The sequence below is a fragment of the Enoplosus armatus genome, chromosome 15 (genome assembly GCF_043641665.1).
Source record: "Enoplosus armatus isolate fEnoArm2 chromosome 15, fEnoArm2.hap1, whole genome shotgun sequence".
NCBI classification, from domain to species: Eukaryota; Metazoa; Chordata; class Actinopteri; order Centrarchiformes; family Enoplosidae; genus Enoplosus; species Enoplosus armatus.
This window is the reverse complement of record NC_092194.1, coordinates 418,535-442,810: the sequence shown is the minus strand read 5'-3', so window position 1 is coordinate 442,810 and position 24,276 is coordinate 418,535. Positions and strand designations below refer to the sequence as shown.

At 41.2% G+C, this 24,276-nt stretch overlaps 1 protein-coding gene across 2 annotated transcripts in view; it reads right to left on the bottom strand.

Annotated features, from left to right (window-relative positions):
* Nucleotides 1-21,153, bottom strand: part of daam1a (dishevelled associated activator of morphogenesis 1a) — a 29,876-nt gene extending 8,723 nt beyond the window's left edge. For both annotated transcript variants that reach the window (XM_070921081.1, XM_070921082.1), the window contains exons 1-17: nucleotides 20,619-21,153; nucleotides 11,172-11,389; nucleotides 10,940-11,029; nucleotides 10,243-10,314; nucleotides 9,719-9,813; nucleotides 9,380-9,599; nucleotides 8,359-8,472; nucleotides 7,818-7,928; nucleotides 6,485-6,588; nucleotides 6,271-6,337; nucleotides 5,248-5,365; nucleotides 4,987-5,125; nucleotides 4,367-4,425; nucleotides 3,228-3,415; nucleotides 2,766-3,035; nucleotides 1,232-1,339; nucleotides 879-976 (exon numbers count right to left, since the gene is read on the bottom strand). In XM_070921081.1, the coding sequence (XP_070777182.1) occupies nucleotides 879-976; nucleotides 1,232-1,339; nucleotides 2,766-3,035; nucleotides 3,228-3,415; nucleotides 4,367-4,425; nucleotides 4,987-5,125; nucleotides 5,248-5,365; nucleotides 6,271-6,337; nucleotides 6,485-6,588; nucleotides 7,818-7,928; nucleotides 8,359-8,472; nucleotides 9,380-9,599; nucleotides 9,719-9,813; nucleotides 10,243-10,314; nucleotides 10,940-11,029; nucleotides 11,172-11,357 (2,039 nt within the window). In that variant the 5' untranslated portion in view covers nucleotides 11,358-11,389; nucleotides 20,619-21,153. The remainder of the gene's footprint in view (nucleotides 1-878; nucleotides 977-1,231; nucleotides 1,340-2,765; nucleotides 3,036-3,227; nucleotides 3,416-4,366; nucleotides 4,426-4,986; nucleotides 5,126-5,247; nucleotides 5,366-6,270; nucleotides 6,338-6,484; nucleotides 6,589-7,817; nucleotides 7,929-8,358; nucleotides 8,473-9,379; nucleotides 9,600-9,718; nucleotides 9,814-10,242; nucleotides 10,315-10,939; nucleotides 11,030-11,171; nucleotides 11,390-20,618) is intronic.
* Nucleotides 21,154-24,276: the final 3,123 nt, after the last annotated feature.

The following is a 24,276-nucleotide window of genomic DNA, read 5'->3' as shown; positions in this document are numbered from 1 at the left end:
ACACACACACACACACACACACACACACACACACACACGCCAGTGTCAGGCAAAATACAAAAATGTTTGGCCCCCTAAAAAAAAAAACCCTGAATCCTTCCATATTGTAGTTTGCATCAAAACTAGGACACGATTCTTCATTAATCTACTATAGATAACAATGTAAATACAAGGCTCATAATGTCAATCCATATGACCTTGAGGCACACTACTGGATGCATGAAGCAGAAAAGTCGAACAAATTACACAGTTACACAATTACACATTTGGCCTTTTTGACCGTAACAGATGTTATGAATGTGAATTATGACATTATCATCATACACAATCCTAAAACGGTTTTATTAATATAGAAACACGTAAAACATACAGGCCAGTGTTTCTACTGCACCTATAAAGTGTTGCCCCCCCCTCCAATGAACATTACTGAAACCGAATTACCAGATTAACCAAATACACATATGGACTTCAAATGGAATTCACTTATATAGCGCCTTTCAACCTTGATGGTTGCATTCCATTCACGCACCAATGGCGATCGAGCTGCCATGCAAGGTGCTGGCCTCCATCCATGTCTTGCTCAAGGACACTTTGACACCCTGCTCTACCTCTTGTGCGACAGTACTAACCACTCCGCCACCATGCCTGCCATAGATGCTTTAAAATACAGACTTTTGCAGATATCTCATTATCCTTTGGAGTTCTACATGCTAGTGGGCTGAATGTGCATGTCCTCCCCTAATGAGAAGGTGACCAGAGTTACTGTTGGGTCATGGTCAGGGCCACCTGGCCTCACAGACACCAAATGTAAAACGATGCATTGAGGCAGCTCATAAAGCTGGAATTCATTCACTCATAATCCTCACAAACACACTGACCGTGAGAGCAGAATGTTACAGTTCTGGGCTCGGCGACCGTCGATTACTGACAGCTCCTTGACTTTCTTGGCAAAAGTGTGTTCATCCTCAGCGTCCTTCTGCCGATGCACAGAAAAGTGTTGGAACGCAACAAAATACAGTACAATATAACACAACTCCAACCAGACTTGACAACTTCAAAGGTAAATTCGACTGAACATGAGCAACGTCAATGTCTGTGACCCACTGAAAGAAATCTGTGAATGGATGGATAAATATGCCAATGACACAAAGGATTCATGAACATAAAGTAAAAGGCAAAAGAGAAAATGGCAGGGATGTTATATGTGTAGTATCAGTGTGTAATATATTACTTGTGGCTTCTGGTAAGCTGAGAAGATCCTCTGGAACTCTTCTAGATCCAGAACTTTAAATACCCTGAGATCATCGATCTCTTTCCATATGGTTCCGTCTGTCTTGCTCTGAAACAAACAACAAAGCAGTTTGTCAACACAATTGCAGTTCAAGATTCCAAAACCAACTTTGTGTTAGTCCGTATGTAAATACCCTCTATGGCTCTCAGCTGCAAGCCCACTGGTTCCTGCTGAAGATGTCGGTATTTTTAAGATAAGTGCTCACAAATACACACTTTCACTTTTTAAAACGGTTCAGTCATTTCCTAAAACAGCTGGTCACTGTCGTTTTTAGCAAAAGTTACTCAAACAGAGAGAAAACAGTGCATTTGTTGGGGACTATTTTTTTGGCAGATTAATCCACATTTGGTGCTCTACTGAGTATTTGGGGCAGCAGGACGGTGGATGTGGCTTTGAGTCTAAATAAACTGCAGTGTGTGTGTGTGTAATGAAGGAACATGTCACCCAGTGCAACAGTGTGGCTCATTGATGTGTTTTTAACAACAATGGAGCTCAATGGCACAGAGAAGAAGAAAACAGAACACCAGACCAGACAAAATGTGTACTGTATATACAACCCTAGTGGGTAAAAAGGCCCGTTTATGACGAGTGTCCAGAGAAGAATTACAGGTGATCACCAGGTAACGTCCTGAACGTTTCATTTTAGAACTAATTTTGAACAATTCAGATGATGTTTTCTCTATTGTGCTCATTTCCAGTGCTATATTTTCATTTTCACTACAGTAGCTTTGCAGGTCCTGAGCTCCTGTCTCTGTAAGGCCTGCCTCCCTAAAAGCCCACTTTCTTCTGATTGGCCGGCCAAGTTCCCGGAAGTGTAAACTGTAAACCTAACGTTACAAAGCAACGTTGACATAAACATAAACATCTGGTCTGTGCCTGGAGCAGAGATACCATATAAGGACATCTGTGCCTCTCTGAGTTTTTGGCTCACAGGGATTACTTTTACATATGTTTACCTCATTATTTGGCAATGTTTAGTATGAATATCCGACATTGTAACATTATATATGACAGAAAATAAGGGAAAGCATAGTAGCTCCTCTTTAAACACAAATTTGACAATGTAGGAGACACATTTCCTTGCTTTTAAAATGAAAATAGAATAAGTGATTTTACCAGTTTTTAAGCAGAAGCCCTCAGGTAACTGTGATAAAGTTCATGATATCAGTACCTGAGATGGCTGGTAGAGGGACCACCCACACAGATCATTAGCTTTAGCTCCACCTTTTCAGTCTTGTTACCGCCGGTATTCAGCCAGCATATAAAACTAGAGTCCTTAGTCTTGTTTAGCTATGTGAGGAATACTGTAGAATACCGTAACGCAGTAAACAACTGTAATAGCAGTAGCAGCACTGCAGTAGTAAATGTACTATTTGTATGTGTAACAGTATAATAACAGCAGTAGTGACAGCAATAATAGGAGTTGTAGTAGCAGTAACATTAGTACCGATATGCCCGGCAGCAGTTAATGTACCTCAGGCAGTTTGCTCCAGTTGAACGACTTCAGTGGGTTAGATGGTCGAGGAATATTCTTCTTCGGGGCAGTTCCCAGTGGAGCACCTGGAGGAGGAGGAGGAGGAGGTGGGGCAAATGGAGCCATGCTGAAGCCTGGTGGGCCTCCTGGAGGGGGAGGTGGTGGAGGAGGAGGAGGAGGAGGAGGATGAGGGGAAGTGATGGACAGGATGGGACCAGGAGAAACTAAACCACCAGAAGTCACAGGAGGTCCTCCGGGAACACTGGAAGTCTAACAAGAGAGTAACAAGAGAAAATAACTTCATCAAACACAAAAAAGTGGATTCATACTGAACAGACAGATGACCAAGACATGAAGGATCATTGTAGTGCTGGGATCTTGTAACTGTAGAAAAACTGTATGTTTATGTTGATACTGATCAATGCCATTTTAGATAGATGTGCGTCGCTCTGGTGAACATACAGAACTGAGCTGCTGCAGCCGAGCCGACAGCTCCGCCATTTGCGATTTAGCCTGCTTGTGGTCGTTGCTCTCGCGCTCCAGTTTGTCTTTCATCTTGTTCAGCATTGCCATCATGTCCTCTTTCTCCTTGTTCTTGGCCTCGCACTCCCTCTCTTTCTTTTCAAGACGCTGCCGCAAGCTCTGGTGCTCTGGAGAGAAGAGAAGGCGAGAGGCCGCTGAGTTATTGAGTTGAGTTATTCAAAGTGTAATCATCAGGACAGGTGGACAGATGATGAGTGATGGAGCAAAGACGACAAACAGCCAGCATCACTTTCTGCATCTTGACTTATTTACTGTGATTTTTGGCTCTGAGTTACATTGCATGCTCGGACCCTGATGTACCCACTTGCATGTCTAGTTTGTTTTGCTAAAGGGGACCTATTACGTTCATTTCCAGCTCTATTGTTTCATTTTGTGATTCCACTGGAGTAGCTTTGCGTGATTCACAGTTCAAAAAAGTCCTGATTTATCTTCTACTGGCCCTTCATGCAGGCCCTCAGTTCACCGTCTATCTGAAACAAGCTGTTTGAGCTCCTGTCTCTTCAAGCCCCCTCCCTAAAAGCCCACTTTCTTCTGACTGGCCAGCAAAGTTCCGGAAGTCTAACGTTACCAAGCAAACATCTCGTCTGTGCCTGGAGCAGAGATACCATATAAGGACATCCGTGGCTGTCTGACATCAGATAGACACGGCGGTTGAAAAAACTGAAACGGAGCGTTCAGAGCAGCCTGAGCTTTTGGCTCACAGGGATTGCTTTTACATACCTCATTATTTGGCAACTTTGGCAACATTTAGTATGAATATCCGACATTGTAACATTATATATATGACAGAAAATAAGGAAAAGCATAATAGGTCCTCTTTAATTCCACAGCTGATCAATTCAGCAAAATGTAAAACTGTAAGATTAATTGAAACAAAAAAAGAAATGTATTTTTGTAATTGTTTTTGATTATTCTTTTTGCATGTTAACCTGCAGTGATTATGGGAGCTAAATATATATTCAAAAATGACCAGTCCAGACATGGTCTCCATTTTTCCCCTTTGGTATAACAGGAACAATGTCCAAACCCCTCTGCACACACAGTGCATGTGTGTTTACCTTTTCTCATTTGATCTGCTTGTTCTTTCCATTGTTTGACCTCGTTCTCCTTGACGAGCCTATAGACATAAACACACACAACTGAAAGAAGTTTTCCAAACATGTATTGCATCTACTACTACTACTACTACTACTACTACTACACACACACCCATATGGTTTTTTTGGACACTGGGGTTCCAATCAAGTGTTTGGCCCTGCATCGGTCCACAGGCTTTATCTTGAGAACACTTGTTGTGTAACAGTACAGCTTCTGAAACACGTCTTATGCTACATGTACTTCTTTTATAAAATGTGATCAAAAGTTGTTGGTAAAATATTTACTTCACGTGGTTATTTGACTTCACTATATCAGCAGCAAAAAGGTAAATGGCATAGGTTTAAGTTTATGGGTCATTGTTCAAATCAATGTTGGGTTGCTACAACATGACACGATATTTCATATAAGATTGCGCAGGACAACTAATAGGACTGGAATAGAAGGACTGCCATTCAAAGTACTGAGCAACCTTGAAAAGTCTTGAAAAGCTGAATGTGAACTGGAAACTGTGCTACAAACTATATCTTAGAAAGTATCATTTGCAGCACTAGTGCTCATGCCCCGACCCCCGGAAACTTACATGCGTACAATATTTTTTACGTTGAAGTCCTCCAGCGGAGCCACATCAGGGTTTTCACCTTTGTCTGTCTGCAGAACCAGCTGCTGAACTATCCGGTCCAACAACACCCAGTACTGAAGCGTGGATTTGTTCTGCTTATCTGCAGACAGACAGACAGACAGAGAGGAGTCAACAGAGGGGAAAAAGCTGCTTTGGATCATTTTATGGCAATTAAAAAAAGAAAAGTAAATTGTAGGCGAGCAGACAGACAGCCAGTCTTACATGGCATCATGAGACAGTGCTGCAGTGCAGACAGGAGGTGAGGGTAAGCTTCAGTGTGGCTCAGATTCCTCTTGATTAGCTCAAACATCTGGCTGGCACTTTTAGTTTCTACATGGACCTGAGACAATGTACCAAAAGACATCATCAGGTCATCACATTACACATCGGATCTGCTTTTTCATATTTTATTTGACATCAAAAATGAATGTAACGCTGAAGACGAGCTGGGTGTGTTTTATCATAAAGGAGCGCGGGAACACACTACTGCTTAGCAGTGAGTCATTTTCAAACTTGCGATAAAAATTCCCCTTAAAGTTGTGGTGTGTCCCAGAACTAATGATGGTGTTGAAAGCCTGAGAGCTTGTATTTCAGCTGGTTACTGCATCTAAAGCAGTGGTTCCCAACCTGGGGGTCCCGACCCCCATCAGTCACCAAAGCTCCATGGAGGGTCATGAAGCCCTCTTGATTTTAAGGGTGTAAGAATATTTATATACATATATTACATATAGGCAATTATATTTGAGGGTTATTTTAGAAGTTTATGTTTATATCTTTGTTTATTTGTCATAAAGCCAGGCTGCTTGGACTATTAGAACGCATGTATGACAGTGAAATTAAAAGAAAATCATAATACAGACAGAATTGTTTTCCTAAAATATGAGGAAAAAATATCCACAACAAATAGTCTGTTCAGAATTTTATACAAACTGCTAGTTTTACACAAACTTCCTGCAGGTATCAAATTCACTATTTAGGTTCATTGTACGGTTAATTGTTCTGTGCTGTTGTTGTTTTTTATGCAATGAATATAATAAAATACACATGAATATACTCCAAAGAAAGTAGGCTACTTTTTTGTAATTGTATGTGGGTGGGAGGTGGTGGGGGTTGTCAGTGTATATACAATGGTAAAATAGGGGTCCCTTAAGAAAAAGGTTGGGAACCACTGATCTAAAGGATGTCATTTATAGAAAATAATCTCAAAGTGTTGAACCATTTGGACCGTATAAAGGTTTGTCTTACAGCATCAAAGCGTTTGGACATCAGAAGCTCATCTTCATTCCGCAACATCTCAAAGAAGTCCAGATGCCTGAAATCAACAATACATGTAACAACTGGACTCAGAAAGCAACTTAAAGTCAAGTATGCCAAAGTACAAGTTCCCCTGGCCTCCCACTTATTCATTAGTTCCATAACACTGTGTCGATGCTAGCACCTTTTGGTGCACCTGACATACCTGTCCAGGTTGGCGTTGTCATGGGAGTGTAGTTTGTCGATGACCGGCTGAATGCCCAACATCAGAAACTCATAGCGCAAATGGATACGGAACTCAAGGCTGGTCTGGAAACACACACATCATGTAATAATATAACGTAATCATCATATTCGTCTTTAGGACAAGTAAAAACAATAAGTTCAGGAGAGTAGTTACAAGTACAAGTTGTAACAAGTACAAAGGCAAATGTACGCAAATATGGTGTCACTTAAAGATACAGCACTTATAGCGCAGCTAGCTACACTGGTGCCTAATAGCAATTACTTCAGCTTCCCTTAACAGCAGAACACATCAGGTAGTGGAATCAGACAGTAAACACGTCTTTCTAGATCTGTTACTCCACCACTAGTCTCACATAGGCATAGACCCTCTCCACACTTTGGAGAAAGGTCTAGCTCAACCCATCGTCGCCCTGGGATAGGGGGGGAGAAAAAAACGCACTGGCTTGTTTGTTTTTCTTTCAACCAATCACAATCGTCTTGGGGCGGCGCTAAGCCCAGGATGCAGCGATGGCGCCCTTGCAAAATAGCGTCTGGGGGGAACTTGTTATGGTGGAACATAGTAACTTAAACAATGTAGGTAGACAACGTGATTTTACAACTTTTACTGTTAAAAAAAGACGAACATAACTTCATCCTCGGTGTCCTAGAGGTGAAGCCTACCTATACTTTTTGCTCACTGGACGTGCAGTTAGCGGAAGGGGAGGAGAATGAACCCAGCAGCCTACATCCGGTAACTCTAGGCTACTCCACCACCACCACCAACAAGTCAATAGACTTCAAGAAAGCATCACACGCAAGTGGCTGCGGGCAAACTGGACTGCAACTCTAAATGGAATAAACTGTACGGAGAAATTGACCTTTACCTTTAGACTAAGATGTGATCAATATGTAAAACACTGGAGAACAATGACTACATACAGTCAACGTGCCTAATCCATTATAAGAATTAGGCCTTATTATGAAGGATAACACTGGCAGTATTCTTTTTTTTCTGTGTGTTAACAGATCCAATAGAAAGACCCAAACCGGTACCAACAGTAGGAACCAATGGGCCACAGACAGGGTAGGGGAGTGAGAAAGTATTGTCACATTGTTGGTTTTGGTCCTTTCATGGGATATGTTGACAATAAGAAAAAATACAGAACAATGCCTCGACTCCTTTAAGAGTGTAAGTAGAGAGGGTACCGCAAAATCCATTGCGCTTTATCACGCTGCCAACTCCTAAAAGACATTTGACATCACAAACAGGAGGGATTTTCCTTTAAGAGAGACACGGATAGATAGTTCTTCACCTCTCCTGCTCCCTGGCTGAGCACGGCATTGATGAAGGACATAATGGCAGTCTTCAGGTTGACCTCATCCCTGTAGTGGCCCATGGATCGATCCAAATCTGTCAGCAGGGTCTGCTCTCAAAACACAAGATATGCAAGTTATACCACCATAAAACGTGCTTGTGTGGTCCTCTTTTTGACGTTTGCTGGACATCCATTTGGCTGTGAACTGTGATGTGAAATGGATGTGATATGAATATTAATTGTCCCTAGAGGATGATCCCCCACCCCCCGATCCACCTCAAGACAAATCCTACATATTTAGCTCCACTGAGGCATGAGTATGTTGTCATCCAGTCCGACACGTGTATTTGTAATGTTATCGTAGCCTCTTGGAGTTACTAGTAGGGCTTAGAGCTACGCGGAAACAACCTCTCCAATTCATTTCCTACTAAAATGGGATGTGTGTTAAGCTGTGGATCGTGGCGTCGACGGGACACCATCGTCTCTCGCAGAAAGAACTGAATGAAGCACAACACAAATGAACAAAACAATGACAGACCTGAAAGCGTGTTCTCTCTGAGGCAAATTTCTGGTAGTGCAGCATGGCTTCAAGTACTTTCTTATGGCCCCCGGGCACCAAGCATACTGCACCGAGGATCTCTAACACTGCAACCTGAGGAGAGAAAAGATTGGTCAATCCCAAATGAGAAGGAGAAAGAATTTCATGATTGTTTACTGGGTCGTAAGTTTGACCTTAAAAAGAATATCCCTGATCAGAAACAATCAAGAAAAGCCAAACTTTGAATGAACTGTTCCTCAAATCTTTGGTTGACAAAAGTAGAAGATTTTGCTTGCAGTAATCCTGTTCCGTCACCTGCTCTTGCAATTCCTCAACAATGTCATGTAGTGTCTCGTTTCGTTGTCTCTCTTTCTGTCTTTGCTTCATCTCATCTCAGACCCAGGCGATGACAGCTGCTTATCTGTTTATGTGATCCTCCATTTATTGCAAAACAAAACTAGTTTGTACATGTTTTGTCCCACAATACATTTGTAAAAAAAAATATTATTACGCTGTGTATCCTGTATAGGCTTTTTAGACAGTTTTAGGAAAACCTATGTGTTTTTATGTACATAGTGAATCACTTTGAGGTGATGTGGTTTTTTTTTGTATCATCTCGCAAGTGTAGGTCGAGCTGGATGGTTGTTTGCTTGATGAAACCTTAAAGTGTCTTAATGGTCATTTTACGTCTCTATGGGGTTGTTTTGTGTCTCTATGTGGTCATTTTGCGTCTCTTTGTGGTCATTTTGTGTCTCTTTGTGTTTTTTTTGTGTCTCTATGTGGTCGTTTTGCATCCCTTTTAGCAAGAAATCAATAGTCACTTCAAACAGAGGCTCTGGCCCTGGTCCCCCCTGACTCAGCCTGTTCAGTGTCCCATCCATGCAGAACGGTACCTAATTTCAAACCAGCATACAAGAAACCATCCTGGAGTATCTGCATTCACCAACTTCTAACGGATCTGCTTCATGATTTTGGAATAATAGAAAGTATCCCACGTGCTGTCTGTGTTCCACCTGTGTACCTTGGTTTTGATGTTTTCAGTGGCGAGACTTTGGGCGATGATATTAATGCTCTCACAGTGACCCAGGACATGAGCTCTGCCCTGAGAGTTGTTCATCAGAGCTTTGATGCAGCCAATCAATGAGGTGTGGACCTGAGACTCTGTGGTCTCATAGTCCATTGACTTGAGGAAATTCAGGATACAAGACAGGCCATCCAACTCAATGAATCGTGTCACAAACCTGGAGGATCAATCAGAATGGCAGGTTAAGTTAGTCTTTAGGTCACTGCAGTGCAAGGGAAAGGGAAATGTAAGTTTGGGGAAATCTCTACATTTGCAGTGTTAGAACTGCAATTGTACCCCATTGGCTGTGTCCTCAGTGCTGTCTTTAGACCATCTACGATCGTATGTCTTCCCTTCTCGTCCTCATCCTCCAGTGCCAGCAGAGTCCTCCTCTGGGAAAAGAGTTGAAGGAGTTAAAAAAAGAGTGCCGCACAATTCCAAAGGGGTATATACTCACTCAGTTACAAAAAATGGCAATTTAAATAGAAAGTGACATGGGATGTGCAAAGCCCAGGACCAGAGGGATCTGCAGCGGGTGATTAAACCCACCCAGAACATCATAGCTACAAAAAGAAATACATATATATCAATATATGTATGACAACATCCACCATGAAAAAAAAAAAATCAAACTTAAAGCCCCTATGTGTAAAATGAACAGTGTCCTATTTGATACTACTACATGGGGGTAACAACATTTTTATTTATTTATTCATTTATTTTCATTACTCAAAGTGGCTTTAAAAATATTTTATAAACACAAAATTTTACAAAGAAAATTGGCAATAAGGCAAAATCTGTTTACAGTTAGAGTTACTCACAGCAGCCATGGACCTGAGCTGGTCGATGTAATACTCGGGCCAGCTGGTTGCTCCTATATTCTCCTCTGCCTTCTGAAATATCACATATATACAGACACACAGGTCAGGGGTCATACATGTGCTTACAAATACTAGACAACAAATCCACGTGTCATATGTTGCCTGTGAGCCTTTGTTTATTATGTCAAAATAGAGAAAATGTGAGCATGATTCCAGGCATGGTGTCAAACAACCACTTGTAGGTAACATCATATGTAGATAGGAAGCCTGAAGAGGGACTAGCCACGAGCAAACACACATGGTATTGGCTGAAACGCCGGTCAGTCATGCAAAAAAAAAAAAACACTCCCAGAACATAAGACTTTATCAATTTATCAATCGATCAATCATTTTAAAACTAAAAACCCTCCACCAAAATATATCTCACTACTGGTAGTGAAATATTGAGACCGTAACGTCTTGTGAAAGAAGTCCAAAGTTTTGGGGTTTTTTTTAATTCCAGCATCTAGTGCTTCACATTGGCTTCAGCATTCAACCGTGGTGGTTTCTGCTTGAATCAGTAGTAGTAGTTTGTTTGAGGCATGTTGATCTCTTAATTGGTAGCAGCTCTTACCCAAGACATGCAGCTGCCCGGGAGCTCACATATACATAAACTGCCAATACATATAAGGTGGCTGTTGTAGTTATGGTTTCTTACCATTTTCTTACTACAGTAGATCTGCCATTTTTTCTCTGCCGGCAAAGCAAACATGGCTGCTTTGTGCTCCTCTGTAAGATCCAGTTCATCCTGGGAGAGAAGAAAGAAAGGATAGAATAGGGAGAATGAGGGAAGATAAGAAGAAAGGTGTTGGAATAATTATGGAGGTTTGAAGGCACATAGAAATACTAATTGTTCAGAAAAGGAGCATCGACTCTGGTCTTGCGCTCACCACCAGCTCAGCGAACATAGAGTCCAGTTCTTGAAGGGGGGGCATAGGCAGGGTGGGCTCCAGCACGGCCATAGTGTTGATGTTGTCATGGTGGTAGGTGATCTCCGGTTGATCACTTCCATTGAAGCAGCAAGAAAACAGAGAAGACAGGCCACGGCCCTGGGGCTGCTTCAGCCGGGACGTCATGGTTACAGCAGGGACCTCACCAGACGTATTGACTAAAGAGGAGTATGAAATTGTGTGAGTGTGTGTGTGTGTGTGTGTCATTTACTCATTGGTACTGATCTTGATGCACTTTTGAACGAAGCGTTGATAAGATGCTCAAAGATGTAAAACATTCAACCAAATCGAGGACAATGGTGAGACAGCTAAAGAGGCATCTGTGAAAAATACAATGAATAAAAGACACAAAAAGTATTAAGTATCAAATCAATTTATCAAATGAAAAGGGGAGAAAAAAAACTGTTTCCAACATTCTTTGACACAGAATGTCTCTAATCTCCTGTTTGAACATTCACCTCTTATATACAAAATGTCCTCTTTTACACAGTGACTTCAAACATGACATCTAACATTGACGAAATTCTGAACACAAGAGGAGTTTATACTGGATATTTAATTTGCAAACTACGATGAGATTCCTTAGTGTGTCATGCACGAGGTTTTGGGGTTTTTATAGACCTAATTATGGTACACTCAAGGTGCAAAAGGCTCACGTGATTACACAACTTTGAATGATTTATGAAAGCCGAGGGTCAATGTTTTCCATTCAGCAGATAGACTTAATTATGTGTCATGGTGTCACACGTCTTCCTGTTCTTGTTTTTTGCTTCTAAGATCAATGTTGTGTGAATTGTGGGGAGAAAAAAACACACTTGGACGAAGGCCCAGAGGGATCAAAACATTAGTATGATCAATAAACTGTGACCCTGTGATGACCTCTTGGGCTTGTGTCACCACCTTCAGGACAGAATGAGCATACTTATTTTGTGGCTTGCAACACCCACCAACATGTCTCCACATTTTGTCTCCAATCAATTAACACCAACATGATCAAACACATACACAAACCAACACAACGAGACACACACACACACACACACACACACACACACACATTGATTTGGGTGTGATTAACAAGCCACAACTGGAGCCTTTCTTGTTCACAATGCTGAGTCATGAGGGTGTGGTTCAGTGCACTTCCATCACAGTCCCCTGTTTGATGGTTTATTTTGATTTATGATGAGAAACAGCACTTTGGTATGTTGCACCACAGAAAATAGTTTCAGTGTAGCTGTGAATAACAGCGACATACTCAGGTCCGTTTTTTTTATCCAGTCACGGAGTGGTAATACTCATCGTAGTGCTTTCTGACTTGACTGCAAGAGTTACTAAAACACAAACTCCGAGACCAGGCTGGTTTTGTAAAGGGGCGGAAATCGTCAGATAGTCTTGAAAGCCTCTGACCAAGAAGTTGGAGTTATCTGTTCTACGCTTTTAATACATTTAGATTTGCATCTTGGTTTCAAAACTCCAACCAATGTATTAGGAAACCTAAGGTAATGGTGACTACTGTGAACCCGAGATTGATCCCCCAACCAAAAAAATTAAATTAAATTGATTGATCGCAACACCCTGGTTTGACATACATTGTATCTCACAATTATGATCCGCTACTGCATAAAATATTGTTCTCTTTTGGGGCTTTCAAAATGTCACTGTTTATCCGAAAGGTCTCACATTTTGTCACTGGGAGTGTGGTTGTGACTGTGCTTGCAGGTTTGTGCATTTTAACATTTTCAAAATATTAAGGGCGATGAGGCAAAAACAATAAATATGTAGATGTGTTTTTGTACACTCGTGGACATTTAACCGTACACTATTCTCCCACAATGCAATGCACAAAGCAAATGGAGAAGCTGCTCACAGCTTCAAAAAAAAAAAAAAAAAAAAAGGGAATTTAAACTACATAAAGAAAGAAAACCAAAAATAAAGTATTAAAGATTTGGGCCCCTTCGCTTTCATTTGTAAAATTTAATTGGCAGTGACATTCTAAAGTAGCTGTTTTGTTGATTTATGACCTGACGACTCATGTTTTGAATGCTTTCCTGTTGATATCAAATGATTATAGTATAGTGTTTGTTGAAATCAACATACGGAAAAAAGGTTATTGAGCAAAAGATAACTTTTTACGCAATAGTTAGCTCATGCTAACTTGTCATGCTGACATAATTAAGTTGGCAATTTAATCCCACCAATCAACATCAGATGTTGAAGCAGGGCTGGCACTAGACTTTTGGGGACCCTAAGCAGGATTTGGTTTGGGGGGGGCCCCCCTCATCATAGCATGTGGCCACTTCAAATGGCACTGAACCAACTTGTGTATTGTAAATATTAGTTTAAGCACACATAATGTACATATAAGCATGTAAACCCTGAAGTGGGACCGATTAGCAGCAACACTGTCTTTAAATAGATTACAGTCAATGCGGTACTCGTCTGTTGCCCCCTAACCCTAAGAATGGTCCTTCTCAGGGCCCTTTGCTTGATCTGGTCAAAGTTTGATGGGAGGGGGGGGTGGTCATCATAAACAAACATGGCTGCACTCTGCACTAGAGCTTGTTGTCGCTGAGGAAGAATGTATCTGTTTTTATTTATTAAATGTGGTGGCAGTCTCTCTCTCCATGAGTCCAGAATCATGTGGTTGTCCCCTGCGGTCTCTCATAGAAGGGTTGTAGAGGTGCTTGAAATGACGTACTGGCTCGGGTTAGGGTTAGTCTTTAGTAATCCTAAGTCTTTAGGATGTCTCGTGTTCATCGGTTGTGTTGGAAGCATTCTTAAATAAATGAGCCATCTACTTACCAGGCGCTGCAAAGCCTCTTTTTAAACTCCAGAACTGACACTGCTGACAGTCAGGTTTATACAGGGAATTCTGATTAACGATTGGCTCCCAAGTCAGTGAGTGAAAAGCTGGCTCTAATGCCGGCGGTAGAGAACAGGTTAGCGTCGGACTGGGCTGACAGGCGAATCAGGAGTAACAGGACAGTTATGTGAAGCATGCAGACTTGACAGGCAGGCAGACAGAGACACACCCTCAGCAGGAAGAAGTCGTACTGATCAGGGACAACCAAGCCCAGACAAATGATGCTTAACCAGATTCAGGTCTGGGGTTTTTCAAATGAAAATGAAAGTCTTGGAGGCCAGACTGATAGTGTAAATTCTCTGATGGACACAGTTACCTGTGAGGCCTAGGTAGGGCTGGAGCATACTGTATACCTAACAGTGTTATTGGGATAAAAGTGTTCATGTCATGTAACAACCACACACTCAGCCAGCACAGTTCAAACAATTCATCATCTCGGTGAGGCTGAGCTGAGATCTAACGTAAAGCTGAAACCTTTATTTGTGGCAGATCAGGTTGTTTTGTTTCACTTTTTGGTTTAAAAAAAATGTCTGGAAATGGTTCCCTGTAGGTTACGTCTGTAACACATAGCTCTAAAGGTACAAGAGCCTGTAGAGATGTAGCCACTCATACAAAACTGTAGAGAAGAATCGGAATTTTCAAGATTCAAGGGTTAAGCAGCACAAGCCATTTTTCGTGTGTGTGTTTGCTTCTAACTGCGAGAACCTTTGGAAAGGTAACAAAATTTTTTTTTACAGAAACCTCAAAGCCTCACACATGTAAACAAACCATGTGCAGATGAATAGGGAACTACTTTATTTAGCCGTCAAGTTGCCCCAAAAATAGATCACTTTGCAGTTAGCTACAACGGCTAATCCAGGGGCCTAATTTCTGTGTTTGAGTTTACTGTCGAACGAGATGAGTGTTTGAAATGATTTATGTAAAACTTGGAAGTTTTCTAATGTCAGATCACCTTAGAACCAAAATGGACAAATATCGTTTGGGGCATGAATGTGTATAATTCCCATGGCAAACTGCATGAGACTGAAAAAACACATAACAAGTAAAGGTTTTACATTCAAAATCTTTGTCTTTAACCTGCATGAACGTATTCATTTAAAGTCTTCTAAAGTTAATGTTGCAGAGTAATTCTCTGTGGGTTCATCACTATGAGTGACTCCTTACATCTGATCCATCGCTAATATGAACATACTGATTACGTAAAAGTGCTCATTATCCAGTTGAATGGTTCCTGTCAGTGTACATTGTATGTTATATATTGTTACACTATTATTACTGATACGTTTCAATGTTGTAGCTAGTCGAGTTAGCACTAATTCGAACTCTTTATTTAACTTTTTGAACTTGAATTTGGAAGAGGTTTGACAAAATAGTCTTTACTCAGTGTCCACTTACTAGCTTTTTCTGGGCTTTCAACTGCATCTCAAGTCTTCATCAGCAGATGGAGTTTGCATAGTTGTCATTAAGTTGGTTCAGCTGTCGTCACGTGACCTTAAAGCTACAGTAGGCAATATTATTGAATTATAATTTCGGTTGAAATAACTAATTTTGACCATTGCATGTCACTAACAATATTTAATGTAAGGGCACCCGCACCTTTGTATTTAGGCTTGTAAAAACTGCACCAGGTCTGAATCAAACAACCAATCTATACAAACAAGGGCGTTCTACAGAAGGTTCCACCTTCTGGATCGGAGTGTGAATCAGAACAGTTGGAAGAGAGGAATCAAACACAGAAGCCCTGATTACCCTGATTGGTTGTTTGATTCAGACCTGGTCCAGTTTTTAAAAAGACTAAATACAAAGGGGGCGGGTGCTCACAGACACACATTATTTTTAAAGGAGCCCTAGATATTGTTAGTGATCAACATTCAAAATTCATTATTTCAACCAAAATTATAAGTGTCTCATCAGCTGTCCACTGATGAGAACTGTGAACTGCGGTAGAAAGTTTAGAAAAAAGCTAGTAAATGGACCTGAATTAAGATTATTTTGTCAAACTTTATATACCGTCGTGCAGTTTTACTTACAAAAGGTCAGATTTCTTTGAGTTGCATGCATTCAGATGGCACTCTAATCTACTCATCGGAGGCTTGTTCAATGAACTCAGCTTGCAGCCAGTGTTCACCTGTTATAAATATGGCTGTGCCTCAAGTTTCCAGCAGATCATTGCTTACTAAGTAGCATTGTGATAGTGGGAAACATGGCATCCGAACTAAGTGAAAGTGTCCGAAGTCAAATTATTATTCTGAGCAAAGAGGGGCTTTCTCAGTGTCAAATCATGGCTAGACTAAAGGTTTCTAAGGGGGCAGTGCATAGAACTCTGAAATGCTTTGCAGCAACGGGATCAGTTGTATCCAAAGCTCGATCAGGCAGACCAAAAGTGACCACACCATCAGAAGATCAAAACATCAGGCTTAGTTCCCTAAGAGATAGAAAAGCAACTTCATCACCGATACAGAATCTGCTAAATAAAAAACGCCAGACTCCAATCAGCAAAAGTACTGTCAAACGAAGGCTGTCTTGTAGTGGTCTCAGAGGACGAGTTGCAGTTTCTGAACCACTTCTCAGAGGGGGACACAAAGGCCAATTGCTTGGGGTGGGCTAAGAAATACCATCATTTTTACTGTGGTTGACGAAAAGTCTTATTTACTGATGAATCCAAGTTTGAGATTTATGGCAGTAACAGAAGGGTGTATGTAAGGAGACGAACAGGAGAGAGAATGATACCGCAGTGTATCAAACCAACAGTAAAACATGGTGATGGGAATATTCAAGTCTGGGGGGGGGGTTTGCCTACTCTGAAGTTGGACACCTACACCGAATCGACTACACCCTGACCAAGGAGAGGTACCACTCCATTCTTCAGAGACATGCTGTATCCCTCTGGTTTGCATCTTTGTGGGGAGGGATTCATACTGCAGCAGGATAAGGACCCCAAACACACCTCAAAGCTTTGCAAGAACTACTTGAAGACCAAAGAAGACCAAGGAGTCCTGACTGTCATAGACTTTCCTCCACAGTCACCTGACCTCAACCCCATTGAACTATTTATGGGGGGCACTTGAAGACACAGGAAGCCAAACCTTCTGTGACATCACAAGAAGCCCTTTGGAACATTGTCAAATCGTACTGGGATAACATGGGTCATGGGTTTGCACAAACCCGTGGAGTCCATGCCAGCCTGAGTGCATGCTGTCATTAAAGCAGAAGGGGGGACATACCAAATACTAAGATTTTTCTGAAATTCCTGAACATTTTTCAAAGATTCAACTATTCACTCAACAACTTGTTAAGTTGATATTATCATTTGTAATGGAAAAAAATAGTATTACATTCGAAACAAATGCAAAATAGAAGTATCTTGATTAGTGGTCTCAGAAGTTTGGATCGACTCACTGACCGACCACTTAAGCCCTACAAACAACACATAAACAAATAAATGAAAGTACTGGAACTCAGTCAGTCAGCGTCAGTGTCCTTGCCATCACATAAATGTGTTTTTACATAACAGCATGTCAATGGTCGCTGCAGGACTCTAATAATGATCAGCACTCTGTGTGTGTTCATGTTGTGTATAGATTGAGGACAGGGGTTAGAATTCACCCTGATGCTCAGACGGACCAATCAGCTCAGAGTTTGCAGGGTTTAATCAATGCTTTTATCGATCCCTGTAGATAAAGTATGTTTTCTCTCGCAGTCAGTGTTAGCGGCAGAGCGGCAGACCTGGAGCCGGAGGGGATTCACGGTCTCACTCAAGGACGAATTCCCTCAGTAAATGTTTGCTAGAGCTCATTCTTTCCCAACGTGAAGGTGTGTGTGTGTGTTGTTGATGAAGCCGCTAACCATAATGCCCTCATCAAGCAGAAAAACAGGACTGCTTCCTGTATCTGTCACTGCTGTCTCCTGATGAGCCATTTTTGAATAGTTTCGTGGAATTTATGTAATCATATTGAAGAACGCTAACATTCTGACTGACTGAAGTGATCAGAATCAGAATCAGATGATGCGTGTTGTGTGTAAGACAGCATGATAATGGAGTGATAATAATCCAGAACCCGGTGAAAACCTGAAGAACAACTCAAACCTTAATGGATTATTTAGATTGTTTTAAATCATTTGAGCTTAGTTTCTGAAAAATCATGTTTAATTCCCAATTTTAGCATGGAGGATGGTTCAAAATACTACATTACCCATGAGCCTTGGCTCCAAAATTGATCCAGATTGATCTTAATGTGTTGTGTTTTCTGAGCTACCACTTACCGGCGCGCATAAGAGAACTTTAATATCAGTGATTGGATGTTTCTTGCCCGAAAAGCACCTTGGGAGTTGTAGTTAGCTAATTTTTTTAACACAGGCTTGTACCTTGTAACACAGCTGTTCATCTTTTGTATTGCATCAAATTGTGAGGGTTTGTACAGCACAGGTTTTTGTGTGTTTCGTGGGCCACTAGTCAGGACAAACCTACATAATATTTTCTGTGGAAAATCATAGTCCATGTCTAATTTTGTGACCCCCCCCCCTCGACCTTTCCTCTAGCACACAAGAAATATCAATTTCTAATGGGCTAATTGTTTCTGTTAAATGACTGAGCAAATTCATGCTCCCAAGGGGGGGATGAAACTTTTCATTTTAATGGCCTCATAACTTTGCCTCTAGCACAACCCTAAGAACAAACTTTTAGCCCCAGATTTTCAGTTCCCGTACAGGCAAGGAATAGGAAACTCATCAGTGTGGCTGAATCCAAATGTGCACCCTCCGGACTTGTGGACTGAACCCTCATGGACATCAGTCATACGTATTGTGACGTGTTCATCATCATCAGCATAGACTGTATGTGAAGATGGACGACATGACAGCTCCCTGAAAGTGAAGTCAAAACGTCTCAATCGCCCCCCTCGTGGCTGGCTGCAGTATAGGTCAATGAGACATGGGCCAAACAAGCCGATGTTTGTTGAAGAGTTAAGTTTGGTTTTAATTACTTATTTGATGCTATAAAAATGAGGTGAGGCATCATGATTGACTGTGGTGCGCTCGCGATTGGGTTGGGGCGGATGTATGGGCAGGACCTCGATACCGCCGATGACCACTGTGCAGACTCTGGCTCCGAATGACGTCACCAGCGCAAGATGGCAGCGGCTGTATCCGGGGGAGAGTTTGCCTTCATTTTTGTACAGCGGGAGGAAGTGGAGAAGCGTCTGCCATCTTTATATACAGTCTATGATCATCACATCAAGTCTGTGAGGACGTCCGTACTGTGGAATGGAGGGGGACTTTATGTCCGGTAAAGTCTGCAGACTCTCTGAAAGTCCACAGAAAGTATGCTTGAGGCCCCTTGCAGGCTTACTGAATTGTGGACTTGGACAGTCCTAGGTCTGCGAGCGTGGGGAAGTCTGGACATTTGGATTCAGGCTTAGTTTTTTGGTTTTGATTGTTGTATTTTGTATTCTGGACTGTGGTCCAATGACCATTGCAGATTATAGTAGGGCATTATCCAATGATGGGAACCCCCAATCTGGAATAATCCATTATATAAATTCAGTCATTTGTATTAGATCAGATAACTGAATGATATGTGGGACCAACGTGGCAGCAGTGACCAAACAGTAACCAGGACAATCTGCCACATTAAGCCTGTGCACATTTTATTTGAACTCCAAATAGTCGCCCCAGATAGAAAATCTATCAGGTTCCAAAGGCCAACAAAACAGTAAGATCCAAGTTCAGGGACAGACCTTTTTGGTTTCACTCCACTCGGTTCACTAAACTCTGATGACTTGCAAGGGAGCATTTTTGTCATGTTACCATGTTTTTTTTGTTTTTTTCTTTATCAAGTAAAACATAATACATCCTGTGCTGTTTCTGGGAATTTTCAAGGTTTTAAGGAGGTTACATTCTACGAACAATCACATAATTACACTCCATATCTCATATCATTTTTTTAGCAGCCTGGAGAAGACTTTGAAAAGATCATTGGGTAGCGAGACACAAATGACAGAGAAAGAGAAGAAAACAATAAATAAATAAATAAATAAATGAAAAAAATATTTTTTGTGAATACTACAATAATCTGGTGAAAATTTGAAAAAGAAATTGTTGAAAAATTGTGAATTGTTTATAGAATATGGTGAAATGTGTTACACCTATAATTACTTTACAGGTTCAGCAGAATATCAGTGTTGTTGACACCAATCTTTCCAACAGCTCTGTTTCCTAATACTGGACCTTGTATGTATCCAGTATGTAAAATACTTTCTCCTTTCCTCTGAAAAGCCCAATGTTACTCCCTTATTCCCCACTGTCTTGTTTTCTTCCTCTGTATACATTGGTACCTGATTCGTAACACAAAATTATACTGCAGAAGTGTTACCAACCAGGAAGAAAAAATGTTGAAAATGAAAGGCTATTTTGGTTATTGTAAAGAGGGTGGGTTGTGCTGGGGGAATTTGGACTCCCGGCTACGTGCCTGATAAACCCTATGGACCTACGGTGTCGTCATCGCCGGATCATCGCCGGATTCTTACCTTTGTGATCCACTTCTATGGGATGCAGCAAGACGCCATGTCCAGTCCCAGCAGTGCGAGTAGCTGCAGTACAGGTGTCAGGTGAACATCTGTAGCTGGTCCTCACTGAAAACTACTCTCAATTCCTTCAGGGGGGAATATATTCATCACATTTTGTATGTTTTGTAACACGAAACAACTTCTGACTGAAGATACAGCAACAAAAATAAACCTTAAATAAAAATCTGAAACTTCCAGCAGAGCTCAAGTTGAATTTAAAACGTTCAAAGGGAGCCTGCAGTTGTAGTCTACAAGAAGTTAGGAACTGGGTACATCCACAAGAGAAAGAAAAGTCACAGAGAGCTGATTCAGACGAGGATTTCCCCTTAAAGTTTGGCAGAAACTTGCAGGTGTCCAAAAAAAAACAAACAATACAAATCCTCTTTCATTTGCTTCATCTATCCACACCTCGCCTCAGCTCGTATTTGCGTTTCTTCCTCTGTATTCCTCTTCTTTTTTTTGTTTCCTTTTTCCACCCTGATGCGTTCATGAGAGTTAATCAGTGTCTCTCTGTCAGAATGTACAGAGAAACTGACAAGATCAGCCTGGGTGAGAGTGCAGTATGCAGTATGCGGAGAGTTCAAAACACACACTACTGCATTCCTGGTGGAGGCAGTCACGCCCAGACCTCACCCACTGCATTGTGTGTGTGTGTGTGTGTGTGCGCAAGCGAGAGATGTGAGATCATGTCCGATAATGAGGAGAGTTTTCAAATGTTAGCTCAGCAGATTACAAGCAATATCTGGTTTACCGCTGTACAGCCATTCAGAACCAGTTCTACTGACTCTCACCAAACTCATTAGCATTGTTACTTCATACTTTCACATGATCATGCTCTGTCATCAGCATACTGCAAGTGATTGGAACAGGCATGGCAGAGGACTTGTCAGTGAGGAAATGGCTGAAGTGAATTATGAACTTTTTCAAAAGCTTTGGAGTGTGCTGCTCCTTTTTTTTTCTTTTTTTTTCAGCCCATGAATCTCATGTTCTGTTCTATTCTGGTTCTGACATTTCTTACAAAAGCAGAAGCACTTTTTATTTGCTCCGATTTCGTTTACCATCTAAATCGCCTGTTATCATGTGACGGGCGTTCAGTGCCCAGTTACTGGGAGCCAACAAAAGGTGACAGCAGCTCAGGACAGAGAAAACACCTGATGCCTGATAAGTGATGGAAATTACGCCAATTGACAATTATAAAGTATTACTGATATAACAGGATGGACAAATCAATAACTTGTCTGTGAAAAGATGTAAGCATGTAAGTCTGCCCTATCATAGGATTAATATCAACCTTGACTTTGCAGTTGTTTAGGACAACTGTTTGGACATCATTTTGGCAAGCATACCAACATTTTTATTGTAGGCCTATTTGAAGTCTGAAAAATGTAACTACAAGTGTCCGTTTTGTTAATCAAAAAAATACTTTTGATCAGTAATTAGCCTACTACAAAAAGTCTGGCTACTATTTGCTTAGGCTATTTATTTTAATAAGTTATAAATCATTTTTCTATGCAGAAAAATCCAGGCTGTTATGCCTTCTAAATGTTCCATACAGCGGTCTCAGCGCTGGAGGATTCAATGTGTCTTGGGTGTTGTCTCGCTGTTGCCTCTCCAGTGCGCCTGTTGCCAATTTCATTTGCATCAAAACAGGCGAAATTGATTCACAATCGCTTATGCTTCCCACCCGGACAGATTGATTGCCCTGAAGTTTAATTGACTTGGTGATATACTGTGATGATTAAGTGTTCCCTTAATTTTTTTTTGAGCAGTGTAGTACCTTTAAGTAAAGGATCTGAGTGCATCGTCTGCCGCTGCTTCATTATGAATTTTCTGTTCATTTTGTAAGTCGAAAATGTAAAAATGGTAGGATCATCTCGACTCTTCTAAATGAGAGGATTTAACATCCGCATCACCCCAAATGCTCCCCTCACGTGGGCCGGCTGTGTTTAAAACTATTAAAAACAGGGTGCTGTCCTTTTCCATCCTCTCTCAGATCCCCTGTTCTGCTTGTCTTTATGTCTTTAAATAGCCCTGTGGGGTAGCAATCCTCAAAGACAGATGGCCTTTAGGGTTCAGTACAGGATGTGAGCTGATAAAACAGCTTTCAAGGCACAGGACAGCAGCTACCCTGCTAAACAAGTGCTGAAAACTGACGCTTCCTTTCTCAGTTATCATTTAAAACTGCAGATCCGTTATTATATTAGATTGAAATGGTTGTTATTATTTTGAATTATAATCCTTACTGATAGGGTTGACATCACAGACATGGAATCCACTGATTTCCCTCCCTTTTTTCATATATGCGGTATGCCGTTTCCCACACAACTACATAACAGAAGCATATGTTTGGTACAAATGGTCAGGAAAATAAAGACAAAGTAACGAGGCACTTAGTTTGAGGTTATTTTTGTTGGGTTTATAACAAGCTGTTGATTTCCAAAGAAATGTACTTGAAAGAATGTTTCATAAATATTAGAATTCATTCATCATTATAAACCTGTGTGCTTGCCTGTAGACACATTTTTACATTTTGCATGTTGCTGAACTGACTAAAATACTCTCTAGGTTAAAAGAAATTGTATCCGAAATTTCCAAGGACATTTCAGGAAGTTACTCACAAATTAGGGACTCGTAAAATAAAGCGTTAGCGGCACCTGAATCTTCTTCCCTGCAGCACCTGTGGCACAGACAATGGAGCTCAGCTGTATACTGCACATCTTCAGAGGCTGGCTAATGTGAGAGGCTGGTGGATAAAATGCATAATTACAACAAGGATTGGTTGGAGAAAAGACAGCCATTCAGGTGAGGGCTACTCTTTTTGGATGGCTGACTAGATTTATGACTCTTAATACTTTTTTTTTTGCCACTGTGGACAAATGCTTGCCAACTGAGGTCACTAACCCACAGAGAGAAATGTATCCTTCTTCGGTTTCTCCCTTTTATTTTTTTGAGCACACCCATTTACATCTCCCTCGCTCTCCTCCAACATCAGTCTTGGTGTCGTTCTTATTAGTGCATGGAGGTGACCTTATGTAATTAACCACTCTCACAGCAGACATTTATTGACTGATAATAACTAAAAACATCAGTAATGGTGACACTTCATTCACATGTACAGTGCTGCAGCTGTGGAACTGCACATAGTGCTGGCACACTGATATGTCTTACCTGGTACCACAGGTACAGTACACAGGTACAGTAAACTGAACAGAGCCACCATCTGTGTTATTATGTGTATATCCATGCTTTTTCCTGCCCTGACAAGCCAGAAGGGTCCCATGTGAAAAAAATGGTCTTTGTATATCCTGTCTGGCCAACAAGTATAATTCCAACTCCAACTGAAATGAAGTGTATTCAGAATCTGAAGCTCTCTCCTCATGTCAAATGCTGTGCTGACGGTCACTCTGGTTTTAGAGAAACTAAACTAAGCCAGAGAAACTAAAGTAGAGGTGTTCAGTATGTGAACAAACAAATCTTTAAAGTTCACCCTCCTGTCTCTGTAAGGCCCGCCTCCTTAAAAGCCCACTTTCTTCTGATTGGCCGGCCAAATTCCGGAAGCCTTTGGAAGAATTTCCAAAGGCAAACTGTAAACCTAACGCTACTATGCAACATTGACATA